A 19,900-nucleotide genomic window follows, 5' to 3' on the forward strand; every position below is an offset into this window, starting at 1 on the left:
TTGCGTGGACGGGAGCGCGGCGAGGCCGGGGGCGGGCCGGCGCCGCCGCCCGGCAGCCCTTCCCCTCAGCGCCGCTTGCCTCGTCCCTGCTCCCCACCTCTGCCGTGCCGGGCCGTGCCGTGCCGTGAGGGGCTGGGCTGCGCCCGGCCGTGCCCCGCCTCGCCGTCCCCAGGCCCGCGCTCCTGCGGCCACGGCTGTCCCACGGCTGAGGTAACCGGTGAGACGGGGCAGGCCGCGCCGGGCAGCGGAGCAGTGGGCCGGGCCGCGCCGCGCCGGGCGGAGGCACAGGCCGTACAGCGCCGCAGGGGCGCGGGCGGGGGCCGGCAGCGCCGGGCGTGTGGGCTGCGGGGCACGGCACGGGCGGGCGCTAAAGACCCGGGCGGGGGGACGGCGGAACGGCGGGTGCTGCTGCCGCTGCTGCCGCCCATCGTCTCGGCGGAGCTGCCGGCGCGCGTCAGGTGGTGTGTTAAGCGAAAAGATGGGAGTAATCGAGACGGAAATAACAATTGCATAGCCGCTTGCGTGGGGGAGCGGAAAACCTGGGGGTCTCTTTAATTCTTTCCGCTGCTCCTCGTACGGTGTTTTGTTTTCTCTTTCCCCCTGCTGCCCGGGGGAAGGGCTGCCTCTTTGCTGTTCGGCTGCGAAGAGTCTCCCTGAACGGCGCGGGGGGAAGCAGCAGGGTGGGATTCCGTTGGCTTCAGTGGGGCCCTTGCCAGGCTCCTGAGTTTATCCAGGTAGCGGTGGAGTCGCTGTGATCGCAGCTTATGACGAGCTACTGCTGTTAGAGCTGAAGAAAATTCATTCGGAATCACTGCGTGTGTCTGCTCAAATGAAATGTTTGTGAGAGCTTATAATGGAAGTGCCGAGAGGACTTTAATCCCCCTGAGCATTCGTTCGTTTGGCTACAGGCAGCTCAGAAATATCAGTGCCATAACCATACATGCTTCAACGTCAGAACTTGGACGCTTTTGATGCCTTATATGATAAAAATTTTATGATCTCCAATCCTCCCAGAGGAATGACCAGAGACTGTGCTTAGGCCCGGCTAATGTGGCTGCCCTCAGTCGGTAACCAGTACCTGCAGCCTTGCCACTGTGCAGTTGTGAATAAAAACGTAATCCGTTAAATGTCGCTTTATTTCCCCAAATCTAGAATTTAAGGGGAACAGGAGTGCATCTGCAAGATGCCTGTGTAGGTTTTGAAGCTTCTTACTGATATTTCCATTAACCTTTATTATAAGTGAGGTTATTTGTTTGGTTTAGAACACTGGATGAGAGATACTAATTCCCTTTTTTTGCTTTTTGGTCAGTTTTCCCTTTTAAACATTATGAATGAAAAGTTCATTTGTCACTTTTGCTATTAGTGGATTTCACTACTTTATCCCACCCTACAGCTGTCTGTAGCCACTAACAGTTACAGACAGTTTGCTTTTTTGACTTTTCAGTGTCCTGTTAAGGTGATTTTTTTAATAAAGCTGTCACTATTTTTTTCAACTCATAAAAAAGCTCAATTATATTTTACATTGTTTTATTTGGGTTTCTAAATTTTACAGTAGCATAAAATAGATGCCCCAAATTCACTATTTGAATAGGCTGCGTTAACAATTGATGTTGTAGAGTGTTGTTTACTCCACAGAAGATTTAAATGTCTTCAGAAGACAAAGAAGCTCAGGAGGATGAGCTGCTGGCTTTGGCTAGCATTTATGATGAAGATGAGTTTAGGAGAGCCAAGACTGCCCAAGGAGGAGAAACTCGAGTTTGCCTGGAGTTGCCCCAAAACTTCAAAGTTTTTGTGAGTGGTGAGTTGATGTTTTGTGTTATTCCGGAATTGGGTTTTATCAAGCTAATTCTGATATGTGCTTGGGTGGCTGCTGCTCTAGCAACCTATAGGACCACTGACCAGGGAAAGCCATGGCTGAACCTGTGCTGTCTTCTTGGGATCGTTGAGGTTTATATCTGAGTAGATGGATTTCATCGAATTTCATCCTCGTACATACAACCTCTTTCGTGAACTGTAAAATTAGAGATGAGTAATAGCATTTTTCTGGAATAATTAAATTCACTTATTATTTCTTTCCCCCCGAGGGATGTCTTTCCATGTTCTTGCTTTGTGCAGGATCTGATGTTTCACAGCAGTGGTGTTCACTGATTTAACTTCATGCATACAACCCCATGGAGTTTTACTGTGCTGAGAAGTTTTGTTATTTAGGGTTTAAAAAAATAAAGTTAGAAATGTATCAAACAAAGAGAGATCTCTGTTCATTAGTTTTCATTTTCTCATTATTTCTCAAACTGCCTCAATTGTCCTTGATTCAGGCAATCCCACAGAGAGCCTCCAGAGCAACAGGTTCGAGTACACCGTTCGCTTTCTGCCTCCCCTTGTGCTGAATTTTGAACTCCCACCAGACTACCCATCCACCTCCCCACCGGTGTTTACCCTCAGTGGAAAATGGCTCTCCCAAGCCCAGGTTTGCAAAACCATTTAAGAGAGTTTTCGTGATCACAGATGGATTTGTAACTAACAGTTCTCTGTGGGATGTTAGTATAGCAGACAAAAGGAAAATTAAGTCATAAATGATTACATTGCTCGTTCAGTTTGTTCTTTTTTTTTGGTTTCCTACATGTCTTTATTTGGTCATTGTTCTGAGGAGTGAGAGCTTGTATCTATTGAGCTTTATATGCATTTGATGTGTATATGTAAAAGCTCCAGAATGTGAAATCTAAGTATGCACTAAGGAGGAGAGGAAAACAGTAGCCATTTGTCAGAGTTTAGTGAAGTCTGGAATTGTTTGTTCTTTTCTAGCTCAGTGCTCTTTGCAAACACTTGGACAACATATGGGAAGAGAGGAGAGGCTGTGTGGTCTTATTTGCCTGGATGCAGTTCCTGAAGGAAGAAACACTGAGTTACCTGAATATTTCCTCCCCACATGAGCTAAAACTGTGCCATCAGGGGAATATGCAGAGTAGGACACCTTTGGTCCCTGTTGACACCGAGGACTGTGGTGGTGCAGAAGGCTCTGCCGCAGCTGAAGAAGAGGTGATGGATGCAAGAGCTGTGCAGGATGTGGATTCCCTGTCGAGTCTGATTAGGGAAATCTTGGACTTTGATCAGGCTCAGAGGAGGAAGTGCTTTAACAGAAAGATGTACTTGTGCAATATCTGCTTGTGTAAGAAGTTGGGCAGTGAATGTATGTACTTCACCGAGTGCAGCCACGTGTACTGCAAAGCATGCCTGAAGGACTACTTTGAGATACAGATAAGGGATGGTCAGGTCCACTGTCTCAACTGTCCAGAGCCGAAGTGTTCTTCCGTTGCTACTCCTGGCCAGGTAACAGAAGGGTGGAAGTGGGGACAGTAGAGTTTTACTAACTTACCAGTAGTTGCAGAAGACTTTCCACGGTGACCATCGTGAATCTACCTGGGGACATTTTTGTCATTCTCTGAGCCACACAGAGGCATCAGAGCTAAAAGTGGATCCCTTGGCCCTTGTTTTGCCCACTGTAGTAGTACTGGCATTGGTCAGAGGTCTGAATTAATGTCCTGTTGCTTCTGCCACTGCATGCTTTTCATCTGATTAATTATCATTAAAATAGCATTTCTATTTTCGTGACCTATTGGAGAGATTCATCCCAGCTGTGGGTACTTTGTCATTGACTTGCTGTATTTTGCTGGAGCTGGCAGGCTCAGAATCTCCAGTGCATGTAATCCATCTTTGCTCTCTCTGGTTAGGTTAAAGAACTGGTTGGAGAGGAGCTGTTTGCACGTTACGACCGCCTGCTTCTGCAGTCCAGCTTGGACCTCATGGCAGATGTTGTGTACTGCCCACGCCCGGGCTGCCAGACACCAGTCATGCAAGAGCCAGGTTGCACCATGGGCATCTGTTCCTGTTGCAACTATGCTTTTTGTACTCTCTGTAAAATGACTTACCATGGGGTCTCTCCATGTAAAGTCACAGCAGGTGAGTCGTCACACTTGAGAAGTGAATCAAGAAGCAGTTAAGCGTTGTGTGAAAGGCTGAAAGTCAGAAATTAAGCAGGGAAGCACGTCACCATGTGAGTTTTCTAAAAGATTAGATAGATTCATTTGGAGTAAGTCTGTTGCTGGCAATGAAAATATATTCCTTTAATGACCCTCCATAGCTCAGGAAGTCCCTGAACTGCCGCTTGCCAAATGATGAGAGGCCATACCAGGGGAAGGATAATTTTATATAGGTCTTTTTTAACTTTTTCCTGTGAATGTACTACTTCCTGGGTCAGAGTTGATGCAGGCATGAGGTAGATGCTTCTCTGTCTGTTTGGTCTCAAAATCACACGACAAAGTTTCATTAAATGTGTATTCAGAAAAAATACTTCTGTTTTCCAGTTTATGTTACGTTGTAGGTTTGTTTTAATTCCATTGACTGGTCTCTTTCATTATAAAACAGTGGCAAACCTGTTTTACAAAAAAAGAAAACCACCAACAAAAAGCTGAATTTTGAGGTAGAGAGGTTTCAATGTTTTCATCTTTTTCTTACATATTTTAATGTTGCACTTGCTTTTAAATTATTGATGTTATTTCCTTTGAGAATACTGTGTGTTATTGTATGTAGCTGGATATCTTTACATAATACATGAAAAAGATATTTTGTTTCATTGGTTTGCTTTGTTTTATTTGCCAGAGAAATTAATGGATTTACGAGATGATTATTTAAACGCAGATGAGGCAAATAAAAGATTTTTGGAACAACGCTACGGCAAACGAGTGATTCAGAAAGCCCTTGAGGAGCTGGAGAGTAAAGAATGGCTAGAAAAGAACTCCAAGTCTTGTCCTTGCTGTGGTACTCCTATAGAGGTGAGCATGGAGGGGAAGGGCTGAATGAGCACAGTAACTCCTAATGGAAGCTACCATCAGCCGTCAGTACTGTGTCTTGGCTGGAACAGAGATTGATTTGTAGCTTCTGGGTGCACCACGGAAGGTAAATTTCTAGAAAACAGTAAGAGAACTCTCTATTTCTGTGTCATGTAGAAAAGGAGGCAACATTTCTGGGTCTCAGGGACTTTAGTACACACAACAGCTGCAGTTCAGACTACACTAATAACAAGACCCAAGTTGACTATGGATCCATCAGAATCCCTTTGTGGTCTGTGAGTTTCAGGCTGCTGCTGATTCAGATTACAGCCAGGAAATAGAAGTAGCTTCGGGGAAGAAGGTAATTTCCAGTATTATTGGTATTACAGCCAAGTTACAATTCTGTGATTCTAGCTCGTAGTTCTTTTGAAGAGTGAAAACACACCAGTGTTGCAATTGGGGTATAATGTATTCATTAGCTGATGTTTTTGAGGAACGGTGTCACACAGAGACAGGCTTGAAGATCAACTTTTTTATTACTGCTCTTTGTTTCCTTCCCGTAGAAACTAGATGGCTGTAACAAGATGACGTGTACTGGCTGCATGCAGTATTTCTGCTGGCTTTGTATGGGTTTTCTGTCGAGGGTGAACCCCTACAGGCACTTCAGTGATCCAGCCTCCCCGTGCTTTAACAGGTACAGTCTTATTTGCCTTTCTTCTTTACCTTTTTTTTTTACAATCTCTTCCAGATTATTCCTACCTTGACATTTATACTCATATAGTTTAAGACAGTTTCTTCTCTCAAATATTTACACTTCCAAGGATTCAACCCTAACAATATCAGGAGTGATTAGGGATATGCTTTTGCTTTTTAAGAACTTTTGTTTTAAAGTTCTGGAGAAGCCTTCTCGGCCTATTCTTGATGCTTTTACTTGCTCCTTAACCCCCTTCTTGCCTCTGACTGAGAGACAGCCTGTAGTGAATTGTTGTCTTGCAGATGCTCAAATATATGAGAGCAACACAATGTTTGGGGTAAAAAAAGCTGTTTATAAAAACTGCAGACTTGCCATACATCATTGCTATTAGGGATGTATGAAGAGCCAAAGGATGCTGCTGCTGTCTGGACAAGCAAGAGGGCAGGTGGGTCAGAGTAGTGGCAGCCTCTGAGCTCGTGTGGATTCCACTGGGCTATGTGTCCGTCACTGTGATAAAACACTGTCTGGATACCAAAGTCAAACTACCAACAGTTGATTCATCCCTCCACCTTCTGCTCTGCTGTAATAGATGTGGCTGACAGGATTTATTTTTCTCTTGTTCTTGGCCCTGCTATTTCAGCATTCTCTCTCCTCTCAACAGCAATTTTTTAACCTCCTACCTCATTTTTCTTTCTGTTTATCTTGTGGTGTTTTCTTTTAGTTTAGTCAAGACAGGCAGAAGTTAAGCTAATCATCTGTTATATAAAAAGAAAGCCATTTTCTTCCCTTTTGTTCCTCCCTTTGCCTCTATGTTATAGTTGCTTGTCCAGCTCTGTCTTGTCCAGTTAGACTGTCTGGAGTAGGCAGACTTGGCTGCTGGCTGTGTCCTGCCTGAAGACCAGCTGGAATGGCAGCATGCTAGGTGATTTCTGATAAGGTTTGGATTGCTAACATTTTTCAGGGATTTCTCGAGACATCGTGTTTGTGAGGTGCTGTACAACCTTCTCATGTGACATTTGGAGTAGTATTGTAATGGGCTTTGACAATTTCAATATGAGTGGTTTATGATACCAACAAAAGTTGTAAACCTTGCTGCTTTTGTGGTTTTGGTTGCCTTTAGATTTATGGGGTTTTCTTCCATTTTTACATCCTTGTGTAAATTATTTTCTGTCTTGCAGATTGTTTGAAGCCATGCAAATTGATGGTGAGGTCTGGGAAGCTTAGGATGAAGGCTAGTAGTAATCTCCAGCCACAAAGGCTGAACAAACCAGAGACAGATGCTTTCCATTTTGGTGTCCAGTTTGTTTGCTTTTCACTTCCATTATATGATAAAAGAATGACTGCCTTGCACTGCGGGATACTCACACACCAGAGGCTGTTGCCAAAACCAAAGGAGACCATTTTACTCATCCTGTGGTCAGGATCATCACCGAAGGCCCTAAACGCAATACCTATTGCTAAAGACAGATACAACCAGTTACAAGTTGGAAAATAACTGGAAAAATATTTTCTAAGAGGTGTCCCTTTTTCAAAAGCAAACAAAGAAAAGTGCAGCCCCAAATCATAGAACTGTTTATGAGTGGCCTTCTGGGAGACTGTCTTTTTGGGGATCTTGGCTCATATCCATTGGGGGGTTTCAGGTGGTTTTATTGTAGCTGTAGGGCTCTTTCTGGAGCTGTTAAGTGATGCTGCTTGGTCAGGGAAAGTGTTCTGAGACTACAGATTTATTCTGTATTCAGCAACGGAACCTGTTGCTTCTATAGCTTTTCCTGACCTCTTTCTCTGAAAAGCAGCTCCTTGTTCTATCACTGATACTTTCTATTGATGTTGAAGGTGATTATCCCTAACCCCCTCTTCTTGCTGCATGTAACACCTGGGGCTTTGCGTTACTGTATGCTTTGGCAGAAAATGACCAACAGCCATTCCCAGAAATTTCAAGCAGTTTGGTGACTCATCTCAGTGTTGCAGTTGTATTCACTCACGTTGCCTCTCCTTTTCACAGCCATGAGAGCTAAGGCAATGGACTGAGATGTGTCCAGGGAGAGGATGACAAGGTCAGCCAGCTATTGAAACACATTTTTATGGATATATAGTTGAGATTAACCTGAATTCTTCAAGAGACTGAAAATTACCTTGTCTTCTCAGATGCTGAAGTAACTTATTTTTTATTAACTCTTCATATAAGAAATTTGACTAGCTGATGGTTTTGCTTCTGGACTAAATACCTTATCTCCACTGTTTTTCACTTCAAATTGTTTCAGAAACCAAATTTGTTTTCCTAAAAATCTCAGTAAGTAATTTTTTGAGCATGAAAGTAATTACTGGAGGGAACCACTGCCTTTTTAGAAGTTTTTCCACTTGCAGAATGGTCTGAAAATTTGAAATGGAAACTGCATGTGCTGTGTTTAAAACAGCAGGGTCAAGATGGATAGCTCAGGAGCTGGAACACTTCAGAAACACCTCTCAGTTTTGGCTGTTAGTCAATAAATTTATATTTGGATATCTGGCCAAAATAAGTGCTGATTTAGTTCCTTTCACAGAGGAGGAAAGTCCATACTGTCAGACTTTGCAGTGATTACAAAGACAAGAAAAGTCAAGAGCAGAACTCTTGGCTTGGCTTAGGCTATAGGCCTAAGCCTATAGGGAGAGGTTCCATTGGGTATGGTTTACATTGTATTTCCTGCACCTTTCACATGCACTAAATTCACTTTAAGACAGCAAACACAGTTGTGTCCCTGGTTGTCTTCATTATGGCTTGGATGTGGCAACACAGGCCCTTGTGTGGGACAAGACAGAGCCGAGCTCTGTTTCTAGCTGGTGATGGCCTCCAGAGCCAGGGACCAGACCTGGGCTCACACAAAGCTCCCAGCTGGAGCTGCCCAGGACGAGTCCTGCAGATAGAAGCTTGGGGGTTTGTGTATGCCAAGTGCCCTCACCCCCACACAGCCATGTTTTACCCTGGGAGATACAAGCCCCCTCCTGATAGATGGTCATTCTTGTGACACTGCTCTGGGGTGGCTGCAGTCAGCTTTAAGCTGCCAGCCCTGCACTCATTTCCATTCTGGCCACAATTTTTAGCTCTATGGGCTGAGGCCAAAAGCTGCACGTTCAGAAGGGGCTTTGTTCCTGCTAAGCTGCCTACGTGGACAGAATGGCGGGATGGCGGGGAATGTTTGGGATGAGAAGCATGCACATGAACCTGCCTGGAGGAGATGCTGTTGGAGCTCTTAAACCTAGAAGAGGCTGGGCAGATCCCAGCTGGGACAGAGGTGGGCCAAGGGCAGGGCCTGGACACCAAAGGCTAGGTTGGGATGAAAAGTTATTGCTGGGGACATCCTCCAGAACTGCCAGAGCACACACAGTATGCAGGTATTGCAATGAGCTCCCTCTGCTTCTAAGAGCTTTATGTGGGGAGAGGAGGAATGTTAGTCACCTCCATGAATTCTGGGAACTCATGAGCCCCTGGGCCTGAGCTCCCCAGCCTGCAGTGAGTTGGAGGAGGACAGACCCTCTGAGGACGGGCAAGCAGGTGACTGCGCTCACAGGGATATCAGCTGGTGTCGCAAAGGTAGGACAGCTAAAACCAGAGCCTGCCTTCACAGAGAGTGAGGGAAGCAGCTCTGGTAACGTGCTGAGCTTCTTCCTCATTGTTATTTCCTTCTTGCAAACCTCACTTTCAGCATTTCTCTGCATGCACAGCAGCATTAGATTATTTACTGAGGTTTTGCAGTAAACGCTAGAGAGCTGTGACCTTCCTTTCTCCTTTAAACATCTCCACTGGTTCATATGAAATGGCTGCTGCCTGGCAGGACAGAACCATGGCAGGTGTTTGGCAGAAACCTGCCAGTGAACCCTGGACAAGGCACGGAGCTCTCTCTACCAACCTCTTTTCAATACAGCTTTGGTCCTAAGAGAAATAACAAGCCTTTCTCACCCTTTGAAGGTTTTTTCTATTAAAAATGGTATGAGGAGCCCTGTTCAGCGACATCAACAGTTCTCTGTTTCACCAGCACCATGAGACTGCGCACCAGGTACAGTCCAGGGCACAGGTTAGAAAAAAATCAGACCTTTACTGGAGAAATTACAGATCAACATCAAATTATAAAATTTCTATATAAAGAAAATAAATGCTCCCCAGTTGTCTTGGCCCTCACATGACAGCATTGATGGGAAACCCAGGGCTCCAGTTTCAGCACTGGTGGGATCTTGCCAGTACAGACAACTGTCCAGCTGCATGGTGCTTCTGCAGCCAAACACAGGCTGAGGCCAGAGGGAACAGGGTGTTTCCTCTGAAGCTTTTGGGCATTTCCTTGTAGCAGTATACAGCACTGGAAGCAGGGAGAGAGAACATACTGCTTCAGGCTTTGCACTGACACCAGTAACAAACTGTGGAGCAGCACAGTGAGAAGCTGGTTATGCTTAAATCTGCAGAAACCTGCCCACCTGAGTACAGGAGAAAGCACCAGGGCAGAGAAAATGTACACTGAAGCTGAACAGGTAAGACATCTTGTGTGACAAGTAAAACTATACAGATGTGTACACTGACTGCTGCCTGCGTTAGTGGTGCTGTGCTATTAATGCAGCATCAATGATGGTTGCCTGTAGCCTCCCTTTTACTAAGATGGCCTCAACATCCATCTCAAAGCAGGGTTCAACCAGGGCTTCATCCTTTCAGGTCTTGAAAACCTCATAAGGATAGAGCTTGCTCCCCTGCTCAGCTGTCCTCAGGCCTTGTACCCACTCTCAGCATTTTGTCTGGACTCCAGCCCCCATCTCTTCTCATCTTGACCCTGCACGCTGCACAGGAGAGCCTGCCTTCATCACACTACTCCTAGGTCATGCTGAAGCTTTCCCTTCGCCAGGCTGAAGCAGCTCAGTTCCCATTAAAAATGCCTGTAAGGTAAGAGTGTTTTGTGCAGGGGGAACAACACACAAGGTACTTGTCCTAACTGAATGGGATACAGCCCAAAGTAGTGATCCATTTGTTTGCTGCACCATTGTACTTACACATGTCTTCACATTTAAGTTTTGAGGCCTTCACGCCACGACTACAGTTGCTTCATAGATTAAACAACTCATTCTCCATTTAATTTACCTTCAGAGAGTAAGCTGCTGATGGAAGCTTGTGGAACACAGTAAACTGGATCCCATCCTCAGTTAATTAAAGCAGGTGTTTGCCATCTGTCTTTTTAATGGAGAAAAGCAAGCACATAATCATTTTGCTAATTTAAGAACAAACATGAGCTTCTGCACAATTCCTTTTTTTCACAGCTGGTTTTCAACAGAAGTCTGGTTCAGCACTACTCTGAACAGTGAGATTAATCACTGTATGGCTTCTTAGATTGGCTTTGTTCTGCTCCTGTCTCCTTCATGCTGTACAAGGGTTCCACAAGCTTGTTGTGAACCATCATTAGACCTGATGTGGCAAGTAAAAAGATGACTTAGACAGACATAATGCAGCAAAATTCTCATTCACTAGATGCTAATGAAATTAGGCATTGCTAGAGTCCTTGCTCCTTTGCTTCCATGCCCACACACTTAAGCATTCCCTTTGCATTTTCATTCTATTTAAGGAATGTACTCCTTTGGGAGCTGAGTAAATAGAAACATTTAACACATAGCATGGCTTATGCTGCTTAAAATTTCAAGTACAACAGCTGCTTGGCCTGGCTGAACTCACCTTTGAAGTATTTCACTGTCTTAACTTTGAGTTCCAGCGTGGCGTCTTCATCACACACAAACACAGTGTTGGGGTGTTGCTGGAAAGCAGACACCGTCCACATGTGGTTGACACCTTCCTCAATGGCTTTGTACAACGCAAAGGCTTTGTGGGCGCCTGTGATAAGAATCATCACCTGGACTCCAAGACACAGAGGATGGCAGTTACTGTCTAGAAGATGCTTTCAGAGAGTACACTCACACCTTGCTCAAGGGGGAGAGACCTGCTGCAGCCCTCAAGAGGGGACTACATCTGTCCTCCACCCCAGAGGTATTTCATGGCATCCCAGTTCTGGCTGCTCTGCCTGCACCTTGTCAATTAAGTCATAGCCTGGTGCACCACTGTAATGATTTGGGTCCTTAGAGCTCCTCTGTTAAGCACCTAGATGCTAAGACTTTAATAAGTATAACAGAGCTAAAGACTCAATTAAAAAACATCTCTTATGGCTCTCATGATCTGCTGGTGTAGCATCAACCCAACCTGTAATGCTTGCGTTTATTACCCCATATAACCAAAGACACCCTCCTAAACCTTTTTAGCTCTCCATGGATCCCAACTGCACTGCAGGGTTACACAAAGGCAAGTGGCAGCACAGCAAAAATGGAAGACACAGCAAGAGGCTTTCCACAGTGTTGCAGGACGCAAGAGAAGAGGAGGATGAGGGATTCAGCTGCCTGTGGTGGGAAAAGCAGGAGCTGGCCTACGCCAGCAGGGTGCATTGCTGCTCCAAGACTGGGTAATCCTCAGCTGCTCCTGGAAGCACTGCTCAACAGCTACTGTATGAAGTTGCTGCCTTTCTCCTAACCTCTCTAGCATCCATGACAGTGCCTACTCCAACCGTCAAAGCCATTGTGGGGACTTTGGAGAGGTCACCATCAAAGAATCTGGCGTTGGCCAATATAGTGTCCATGGCCAAGGTCTTCACTCGTGTCCTGGACACCAAACTTGATCCAGGCTCATTGAAGGCAATGTGACCATCTGGGCCAATACCTGTGACAGAGAGAGTTTAAGAAGGTTGTTAACAGTTAGTGTAGGGAGCAGAGCCAGCAGCACGCCTTTCAGAAGGACATTCAGTGCTTCAGGAATAGATACAGACCCAAGGAAAACAGTTGCCATTTTTCTGCTTATGCTCAAATTTGCTTACGGTAGTAAGGATAGCAAAAGCCTCCTCTGAAGCCAACAGAGACTCCTCCCTAACTATGCTGGGACAGCAATACAGCAAAGTAGACAGCAGACTCTTAAGGCAAACTGATGAGAAAAACTCACGTTGAGTTCCTGGTGGCTCAGAGGACTCTGACTGCTCCTAGCAGTTTCCTGTTCAACACTGGAAATTGTAATACATTTTATGTTTGGTACAATGCTAGCTAGCTCTGCCTGTTTCTCCAGCTAATCACTTCCTGAACAATTCACTGCCTGGACTGAAATACTTAAAAACTGGGGAAGTGGTACACTGGAAGCCAAGGCTGCCAGCACACCCAAGAGCCAGGGCAATGATGTATAGGTTGCCTTTCACTGCAGATCCACTGAACTGCACTGAAAGTAAACTCTCCTGACAGTAAATGAGGTAGTTGGTGGAGGACGGGCAGTGCTTCCTGCCAGTGTTTAGAGAATGACGGGCCTTCAGGTTTTCACCTCCAACAAAGAGTTCGATTCCTCCAGCTGCCTTGATTTTATCCTCAAATGCATCACACTCTGCCTGTAGATCAGGTGCATTTCCATCCAAAATGTGGACGTTTTCTGCTGAGATGTCAATGTGCTTAAAGAGGTTATTCCACATGAAGGAATGGTAACTTTCCGGGTGATCCCTTGGGAGACCTGGTAACAGAGTATGCATGGGATTAAGACTAACTGAAAGAATATCACCCATAACATAAACCACCGACACACCCTTGCAGGAGCTTTCATAATAGAGCACTGCTTTCGCTGTCATTTGTGACTCCCTCAGCTTTCATGAGGGGTTTTTTTATTTCTCTGAATAAAAAAATTCTCTAAGACATATGCTTATATTAATGTGCAACAGGTACTCCAGAAAAGCAGTCATGCACTGCTTTTCCTCATCTCTTACCATCTTTTCAGCCTTTCCCCCAGTTTCTATGAGCAAAGACAATTAAAAAAAAAGTGCAGAAACCTAGGAAATAACTCACTGCATATTTTTTTTCCCTTGAATGCTATAAACCCACAGTGGACTGTCTATTCCCTATTGCTACTTGAGACTGTTCACAGAAAAAATTCTTGACCACAGTACAAGTAGAATTAGCAACTATTTAGCCCATATGTTTTTCACCTTTTCACCTTTGGAGCATTAGGCTTGCTCACTAATCTGTCTGTACTCTTTCTTCTAAAGAGGCTATTTCATCACTGCTTTGTAAATGAAGCACTCCTGTGCTATCCGAACAGGCGTGCACGTCAGCTACGGGAGGACACTCAAACAGGTAACATATCAATCCTTGTAAGAAAAGTGGGGCTAAAGAGACCTTTATAATCTCAGGACAAAGGTGGTACTTAATCTTGGCTTGCAATGATAAGATGTCTTCTTAGCTTGTCAATACCTAAGTATTGCAGCAGTGTCTGGCGAGTGTAATACCAGGCAACACCTGGTACCCGTGAATATTTCTTACGTGGGTTTTCAAATTGTCCCTGTTAGCTCCCTGGGAGAAGAGAAAGTTTATCCTTCCTACCTCGAGTCTTCTGCGGGTAGGGTTTTCTGCACCAACCACACAAGGAGTCGGTCGGGCTGCAGTGGCGAGTGCCGGGGGCAGAGCAGCCGCTGGGGCCGGCGGCCCTGCCTCGGGCACGGCGCACGCTGACAGCGAGAGCAGCCGGCCGGACATCACCGCAGCGCGCACTCACCCACGTACTCGTCCATGTTGAAGGTTTTCACGTACTTGAAGGAGAGATCGCCGTTCCGGCAGTACTCCACCAGCTTCCTGTAGCAGCCCAGCGGCGTGCTGCCTGCGGGGAGCCGCCGCCTCAGCGCCGGGGCACGGCCCGCACGCCCGCCCCGCGCCCGGCCCCGCCACCCACCTGTGGGCAGTCCCAGCGTGAAGAAGCGCCCGGGCCCGGGCCCGAAGTGGACGATGCGGTTGCGGATGTACTTGGCGGCCCACTCGCTGGCCTGCGCGTACGTCTCCAGGATGACAAGCTTCATGGCGCGGCCGGGCGCCGCCTGGGCAGGGCGGCAGCCGAGCTGACGGGCGCCGCCACGCCGCCATCTTACCGCCTCCGCCCCGCTCACCTACCTGCCTGCCTGCCTGCCTGCCTGCCCGCTTGCCCGCCTGCCCGCCGCCGTCGCGCTCCCGCCGCTCGGATCGCCTCCGCCGGCCCCGCCGAGGCGGCAGCGCCGCGCCTGCCGCCCTCTGTGCCCGCCCCGCGGTGGGCGGTGAGCGCCGGGCCCGGCCCCTCACGGCGGAGCCCGTCAGAGTCTCGGGCCGCGGAGGCCCTCGGCAAGGATAGCGGGGCGTGCCGATGCCTGTGCCGCTCCTGGCGGCGGTGGTAGCGCCAGGAGACCTTTTGGTTTTGCTCTGGCTGCCTTCAAGCTGTGATGGAAGCGTGCCCCACCTCTCCTCGCAAAGGCTGGGTTCGATGATGAGGTGCAAAGTAAAACAACCCTTCACTTGCATTAGAAGATGGAATAACACGCAAATTGCTTTGCTAGGAGCCAGCCCCTGCAGTTCCTTCTGATGTTAATAATTTAAACGACCTGGCTAGGCTGAGTGCTCCTGATCCCGTCTCATCGTGGATGCTGAGAAGCCCTGGCCTGGTTTGCATTTGAAGGGGGAATGGTGGGCGTGATGGGCCGTAGCCAGACGGCTGTGGTTGGACATGGGAAGAGTTTTAGGCCACAGAGACTAAATGCAGTGAAAGCAGCATGTGTTTCCATCAGCAGTGGTTAGCCAGCAGGCAGGAAAGTATTTTGGTGGCTGCAGTGCTGGGTGAAGAGCGGACAGCAGCGGCATCTTTGTCTCTCCTGCAGTGCAGGGCAGCCTGGGCTCGGGCTCTGGCTCTGTGTGAAACAGCTTTTCCACTTTTCCTCTGTGTGTTGTATTGGTGTGACAGGCCCCTCAGTCCTGAGGACACTGACAGGAATTACAGCGTTGGTGGGTTCAGAGGCACAGGATCAAGGCTAAAGGGAGGCTGTACCTCTGCTGAGGTGGAGGGGCAGCAGGGACCTGGCTGAGGTGGGAACACTCCTATCCTGGGGCCTCTTTGCCAGGTGCTGCTGGCATGAAGGGGATCTGATGAGTGTACCTCCTGACCTGCATGCCAGCGTGGGAGTCGTGGTAAAGAACAACACACCATCATTGCAGCACACCTGCAACTTCTGTGGTTCAAAGCCAAAACTGCGGCAGGGCTCAGAAGGGAGAGTGCACCAGCACCTCAATTCTGCAAATAAACTGCATCAGATCACTCAGTGTTACCATGGAAATGCAGAGAGGGCTCAGAGATTTATTAAAAGCAAGTACTGGAGACAACAGACAGCAGAGGAATTGATCACAAGAGACATCATTGACTTCCCACAGTGGTGAGCTGTAGGGCAACAGCCATGTCCCTCCTGGGGGTAACTTGTGGACTGTCGGGTTTGTCTGCCTTCAGAGCAGCTTGTGGACAGCCACCACCCCATCCCCTACCACTTGTCCTGCCTTTACCCCCATAGAGGTATGGGGAGCTGCTTCTTGTGAGGATCGGCCTTACAGCATCCTACCCCATTGCTCACACAGCCCTGGTGTTGGAACGGCTTTGGTTGAAATTCAAATGCTGTGGGTCTCTGTTGATTGCAAAGGGTCTGGCGCTCACTCTCATCTCCTGTGCAAGTGGTTTTGGCAGATACAGTACACAAAGACATAGGAGGCAGCTGGCAGCTCCCAATAAAAGCAAAACCTGTTTTGATGAGAGAAAAAAAACGTACAACAGTGCAAGAGAGCCAGGCACGTGCATCTGCTGCCACAGCTGCCCTGTTCTGCCCACATCCCGTGTATCTGCATACTTTACGCAGTCTTATGTTACTTAGGAATTGCTCCAGGGCTGGGTTATATGTGTAAGTAGCATGCAGGGTATTTTTAGGTATGATAATTTATGCATGTTATTATTTCTGCGTTTACAGCCAGCTGTTCAAATGTTGAAGAACTTCCTGGTATCTGAACAGGATGATTTTCCTTCCTTGCAAAAGCAGCAGATGGAAGGAAACAAAACACTTCCCTGCAGAAAATGTTTAAGTTTAACCAAGGAGTTCTAGCAAGCACAGCATTTTCTTTTTCTCTGTGCTGGAAGTTATTAGAGCCAGCAGTGCTCTGAGACCAGGGCTTTTGCTACCAGGAGGTTTTGCTTGGGACTGCTGGGATTCTGTGGGGTTTTTTTCCCTAAAAAAAAAATCTGTCTATGAAGAACTATCTCCAAATCCTGGAGTCAAAATGATTTTTTAAATATCTACCACGTGTCACCTCTTCCTGCTCCCACACATCCCACTTATCTTCTCACTCCTATTTATAAGAAAAGGAGAAAGAACATTCCATGTTAGATGCACCTAGATGGGAGCTGCTCTCTACCTTGCTTACTACTTAGCTCTCCCAGGAGCACTCAAAAGCCACTTTGGAGTTCTCTGGGGGGTCACAGCAAGCTTATGCACGAGGGCGGTGCATGACCAGGCAGCTCCAGAGAGCACGCAGGCCAGACCCTTCCTGTTTCTGCAGATGAGGCTGCTCTCGGAAAGCTGGCAGAGCTTCACTCCTTGCCAGGTTAAAAATGGCTGTCTATGCAGTAAGGGGTTTAATCTGGAGAGCAAAGTGAAATTAACCATTAGTTAATTGTGATTTCTCCATCAGGCTGAAGAAATAAGAGAGTGACAAAGACAATTGGGGAAATCAGTGAGTTAGGGCTCCAAAGTCCTCACATTAGATGAGGGCAGAGCTCAGCTGCCTGCCTTGCCCCGTTCACAGCCAGCACAAACTCAGCTTCCTCACTTGGTATCTGACCCTCTTCAGTTCTCTTGAATTTCACAAGAACTTCTGTTGAGGAAGTATTCCATCTCAGTGCTGCTGCCATCTTCATTCTCCTTCCTTACAAAACTTAATGACTTATTGAGGTGTAATTTTCTGCACTAGCAAACAAGGTGCTGCTTACAGACGGCTCTGCTGGGGCTGTAAGAGTGTGTGCGCTCCTCGTTGCATAGGTGCTCCTCCTTACAGCAGACTCAACATCACTGAGTGCCTTTTGTTGTGCCTACAAACCAGTCATGGAAAATTGCAGCTTGTGTGCATGTTCAAAGCTGCCTACAGAGATCCACACCCACATCTGCTGTGCTGGGGAACCTGACCTGTGCTGGGGGCAGACAGGCGTGGTGTGGCTTGTGCAGCTGGGGACTGGCACGGGCCTTCAGGCCAGGGGTTTGAGGCCGTGTCAGAGCACGTTTCACCAGGCACCGTGCAGGCAGGCACACCTGGGGTGTGAAGCCATGCTGCCTGTGAAACAGCTAGGGATTGTGCTCAAACACAAGGAGGCAGCAACAACAGAAAGACCTGGTAGGGCCCTGACCTCTGTAGGTACATCAGTGACATGGTTTTAAACCAGCTCAAGATGAGAATACTACTGTACTGTCAATAAAGCTTTGAACTGGCAAAAAACCAAAAGATTATTCCGATACAATATGGTACAAAATATTAAGAAAATGAAGGGCATCAAGTTATATAGGGCTGTCTCAAAGTAAACCTAATTTCATAGCAATAGATTGCTGGAAACAATTGACAACTATCTCACAGTTAACTACACGAGAAACCCATCTCCCACTTCTTGTCCTTTCTTTATATTTTCGGAGTTGCAGAAGTCTTTCATGATGTTTTGGGGAGGAACATCTGTTAGACAGCATTTATTAATCCTTAGCAAATCTCTTCAGCCTAATTATACAACTGTAACTCAGGATGTTGTTCCACAGGGTGACATATACGTATATTCAACCCTTACAATTCAATTTCTCGCCTATTAAGCCTGTATGCCCCTGGGGGCACAGGAATACTGCTCACTTATTTATAGTTGATGACAGCATTTTTTTTTTTCAGTAAGAGTATAAATGTACCAACAAGCAGTGAATACTCTGAACAGGTACCAGACTGACAGAACCAAGCAGGCAGCAGCAGCTCAGCTCCCAGCCAGTGCTCTCTCAAGGTCTTGTGGGCCAAGTTGCTGTTGATGCCAGAGGTCTTGGATCAGACTCATAATAAACTTTCCATTTTCCATCCACCAGCATGACAAAAGGGTGGATGCTCCAGCCTTTTAGCAAACAACACTTCACTCTCACTTTTTCTCAACCTGCCCATTGCAGCGTGCTTGCAAATGATGAAGCTATTAAACTTGAGTGCTCCAGAAGTACAATTTGAACCATTAGCTCATGTGAACATTTTGTCTTTGCTCCTTTCTTAATTGGGTCACTTGTCACTAAAAGATTAGAAAAAAGATCTAGTTTAGATGTTCTGCTTATTTCTTACTAGTCTAATGTTAAATCCCCTGTCTTGGAGGCATATTAGCATTTGGAGTTCAATATTTATTACACAGTGTAGACTAAAATAGTTCCCTTTCTTGCTCAGTCATACATAATAATTAAAAGAACACTTGCACGGTGCTGGGATTTCAGAAGACTCACTGTACTGTAATCCTTCCAATTACTTTCAAACACTTTCACGGCATATCCTGTGCCAAAGTCACTAAAAAGCAATGACTTCAAGCTTTAGAACATCTCTGGGGAGAAGGAGGAAAAGTCAAAAAACACGGAGGCATGAAGTGATTTGCCTAAAACCACATGGGAAATGAAAGCAGAACCAGTCATGCGATGTAACCACAGCATCGTCTTTCTACAGAGCTTCTCCACCTAAGAAAATACAACAAATACACAGAAAGCAGCTGGAAGAAATTGCCATTAACCCCCCCAAATTAGTCTTCCTTGGACGAGATGGTCTGATTAAGTGGTGATTTGTCTCCAGCTGGGCCCAAAATGGCTTCAATGCAAACTGCTTCACCATGTATTCAGGATACATTCCAGCATCTTTTCTGAGGACATGTCCAGGTTGCTTCTTATTTTAGTCTCTAGGATGTCCAAGTCAATCAGTGTACAGCTAATTACCACTGTGGCCACAGCCTTACTTAGAAATATAATCCCACCTCAACAGCAAGTAAGTCCATGCCTGTCAGCAGGACAGCATCTTACTGTAGGGGGATTCTTAATGCAAACTGAGACTCTTGTGGAGGGTGAAACCAGTCTGTCAGTGCCTGCAGCCCTCATTCCAGCTCCTTCAGAGGTATCTGTTGCAAGAAACCTGCATTCTCCTTGTGCCTCCAGCATTTCTCCTTCAACATGAGAACTATGATGTTCATTCATCTTGCTAAGACAGGAGTGGAATATCTAGTCCTGTGAAAACAGAACACGGGGAAAAAAAAATCCAGTCTGATTATGGTACTGAATGATGAGCATTAAGGCACATATTTGTGACTGAGTATACAGTTCAAAGCCATGTCCTTAGGTTTAAATGCTTGTGACACTCTGAATTTGCAGCTTGGAATCCAAGCAGGGCTGATTCAGCCTTCCTCATCCTAAAGCTGATATATTTAAGTCTCATCAGCCTAAGGGACCGATATGGACAGTTTCCTACAAACTTGACTATAGCTGAAGTGCGCACG

At 46.6% G+C, this 19,900-nt stretch overlaps 2 protein-coding genes across 7 annotated transcripts; one reads left to right on the forward strand and one right to left on the reverse strand.

Moving 5' to 3' along the window:
- Positions 1–13,233, forward strand: RNF14 (ring finger protein 14). Of its 5 annotated transcripts, none has more exons than XM_062003027.1 (10): positions 1–217; positions 1,636–1,798; positions 2,316–2,467; positions 2,803–3,327; positions 3,729–3,957; positions 4,657–4,829; positions 5,390–5,520; positions 6,699–10,017; positions 10,196–11,509; positions 11,779–13,233. In XM_062003027.1, the coding sequence occupies exons 2-8, from the start codon at positions 1,645–1,647 to the stop codon at positions 6,742–6,744; spliced, it is 1,410 nt and encodes a 469-aa protein (XP_061859011.1). In that variant the 5' UTR covers positions 1–217; positions 1,636–1,644; the 3' UTR covers positions 6,745–10,017; positions 10,196–11,509; positions 11,779–13,233. The 5 variants fall into 5 exon arrangements, with proteins under 5 accessions (XP_061859011.1, XP_061859007.1, XP_061859012.1 ...); XM_062003023.1 differs by having other exon boundaries at positions 1–210; XM_062003024.1 differs by lacking the exon at positions 1–217 and having other exon boundaries at positions 261–1,798; positions 6,699–9,551; positions 9,952–10,017.
- On the reverse strand, positions 10,673–14,598 carry GNPDA1 (glucosamine-6-phosphate deaminase 1). 2 transcript variants are annotated; one of them, XM_062003029.1, is made up of 7 exons: positions 14,479–14,598; positions 14,264–14,405; positions 14,090–14,191; positions 12,872–13,054; positions 12,045–12,229; positions 11,201–11,375; positions 10,673–10,936 (listed from the first exon to the last, which is right to left on the reverse strand). In XM_062003029.1, the coding sequence occupies exons 2-7, from the start codon at positions 14,385–14,387 to the stop codon at positions 10,839–10,841; spliced, it is 867 nt and encodes a 288-aa protein (XP_061859013.1). In that variant the 5' UTR covers positions 14,388–14,405; positions 14,479–14,598; the 3' UTR covers positions 10,673–10,838. The 2 variants fall into 2 exon arrangements, with proteins under 2 accessions (XP_061859013.1, XP_061859014.1); XM_062003030.1 differs by having other exon boundaries at positions 14,264–14,426.
- Between the last annotated feature and the right edge of the window lie 5,302 nt (positions 14,599–19,900).

This window comes from Colius striatus, chromosome 9, assembly GCF_028858725.1.
Source record: "Colius striatus isolate bColStr4 chromosome 9, bColStr4.1.hap1, whole genome shotgun sequence".
Taxonomy (NCBI): Eukaryota; Metazoa; Chordata; class Aves; order Coliiformes; family Coliidae; genus Colius; species Colius striatus.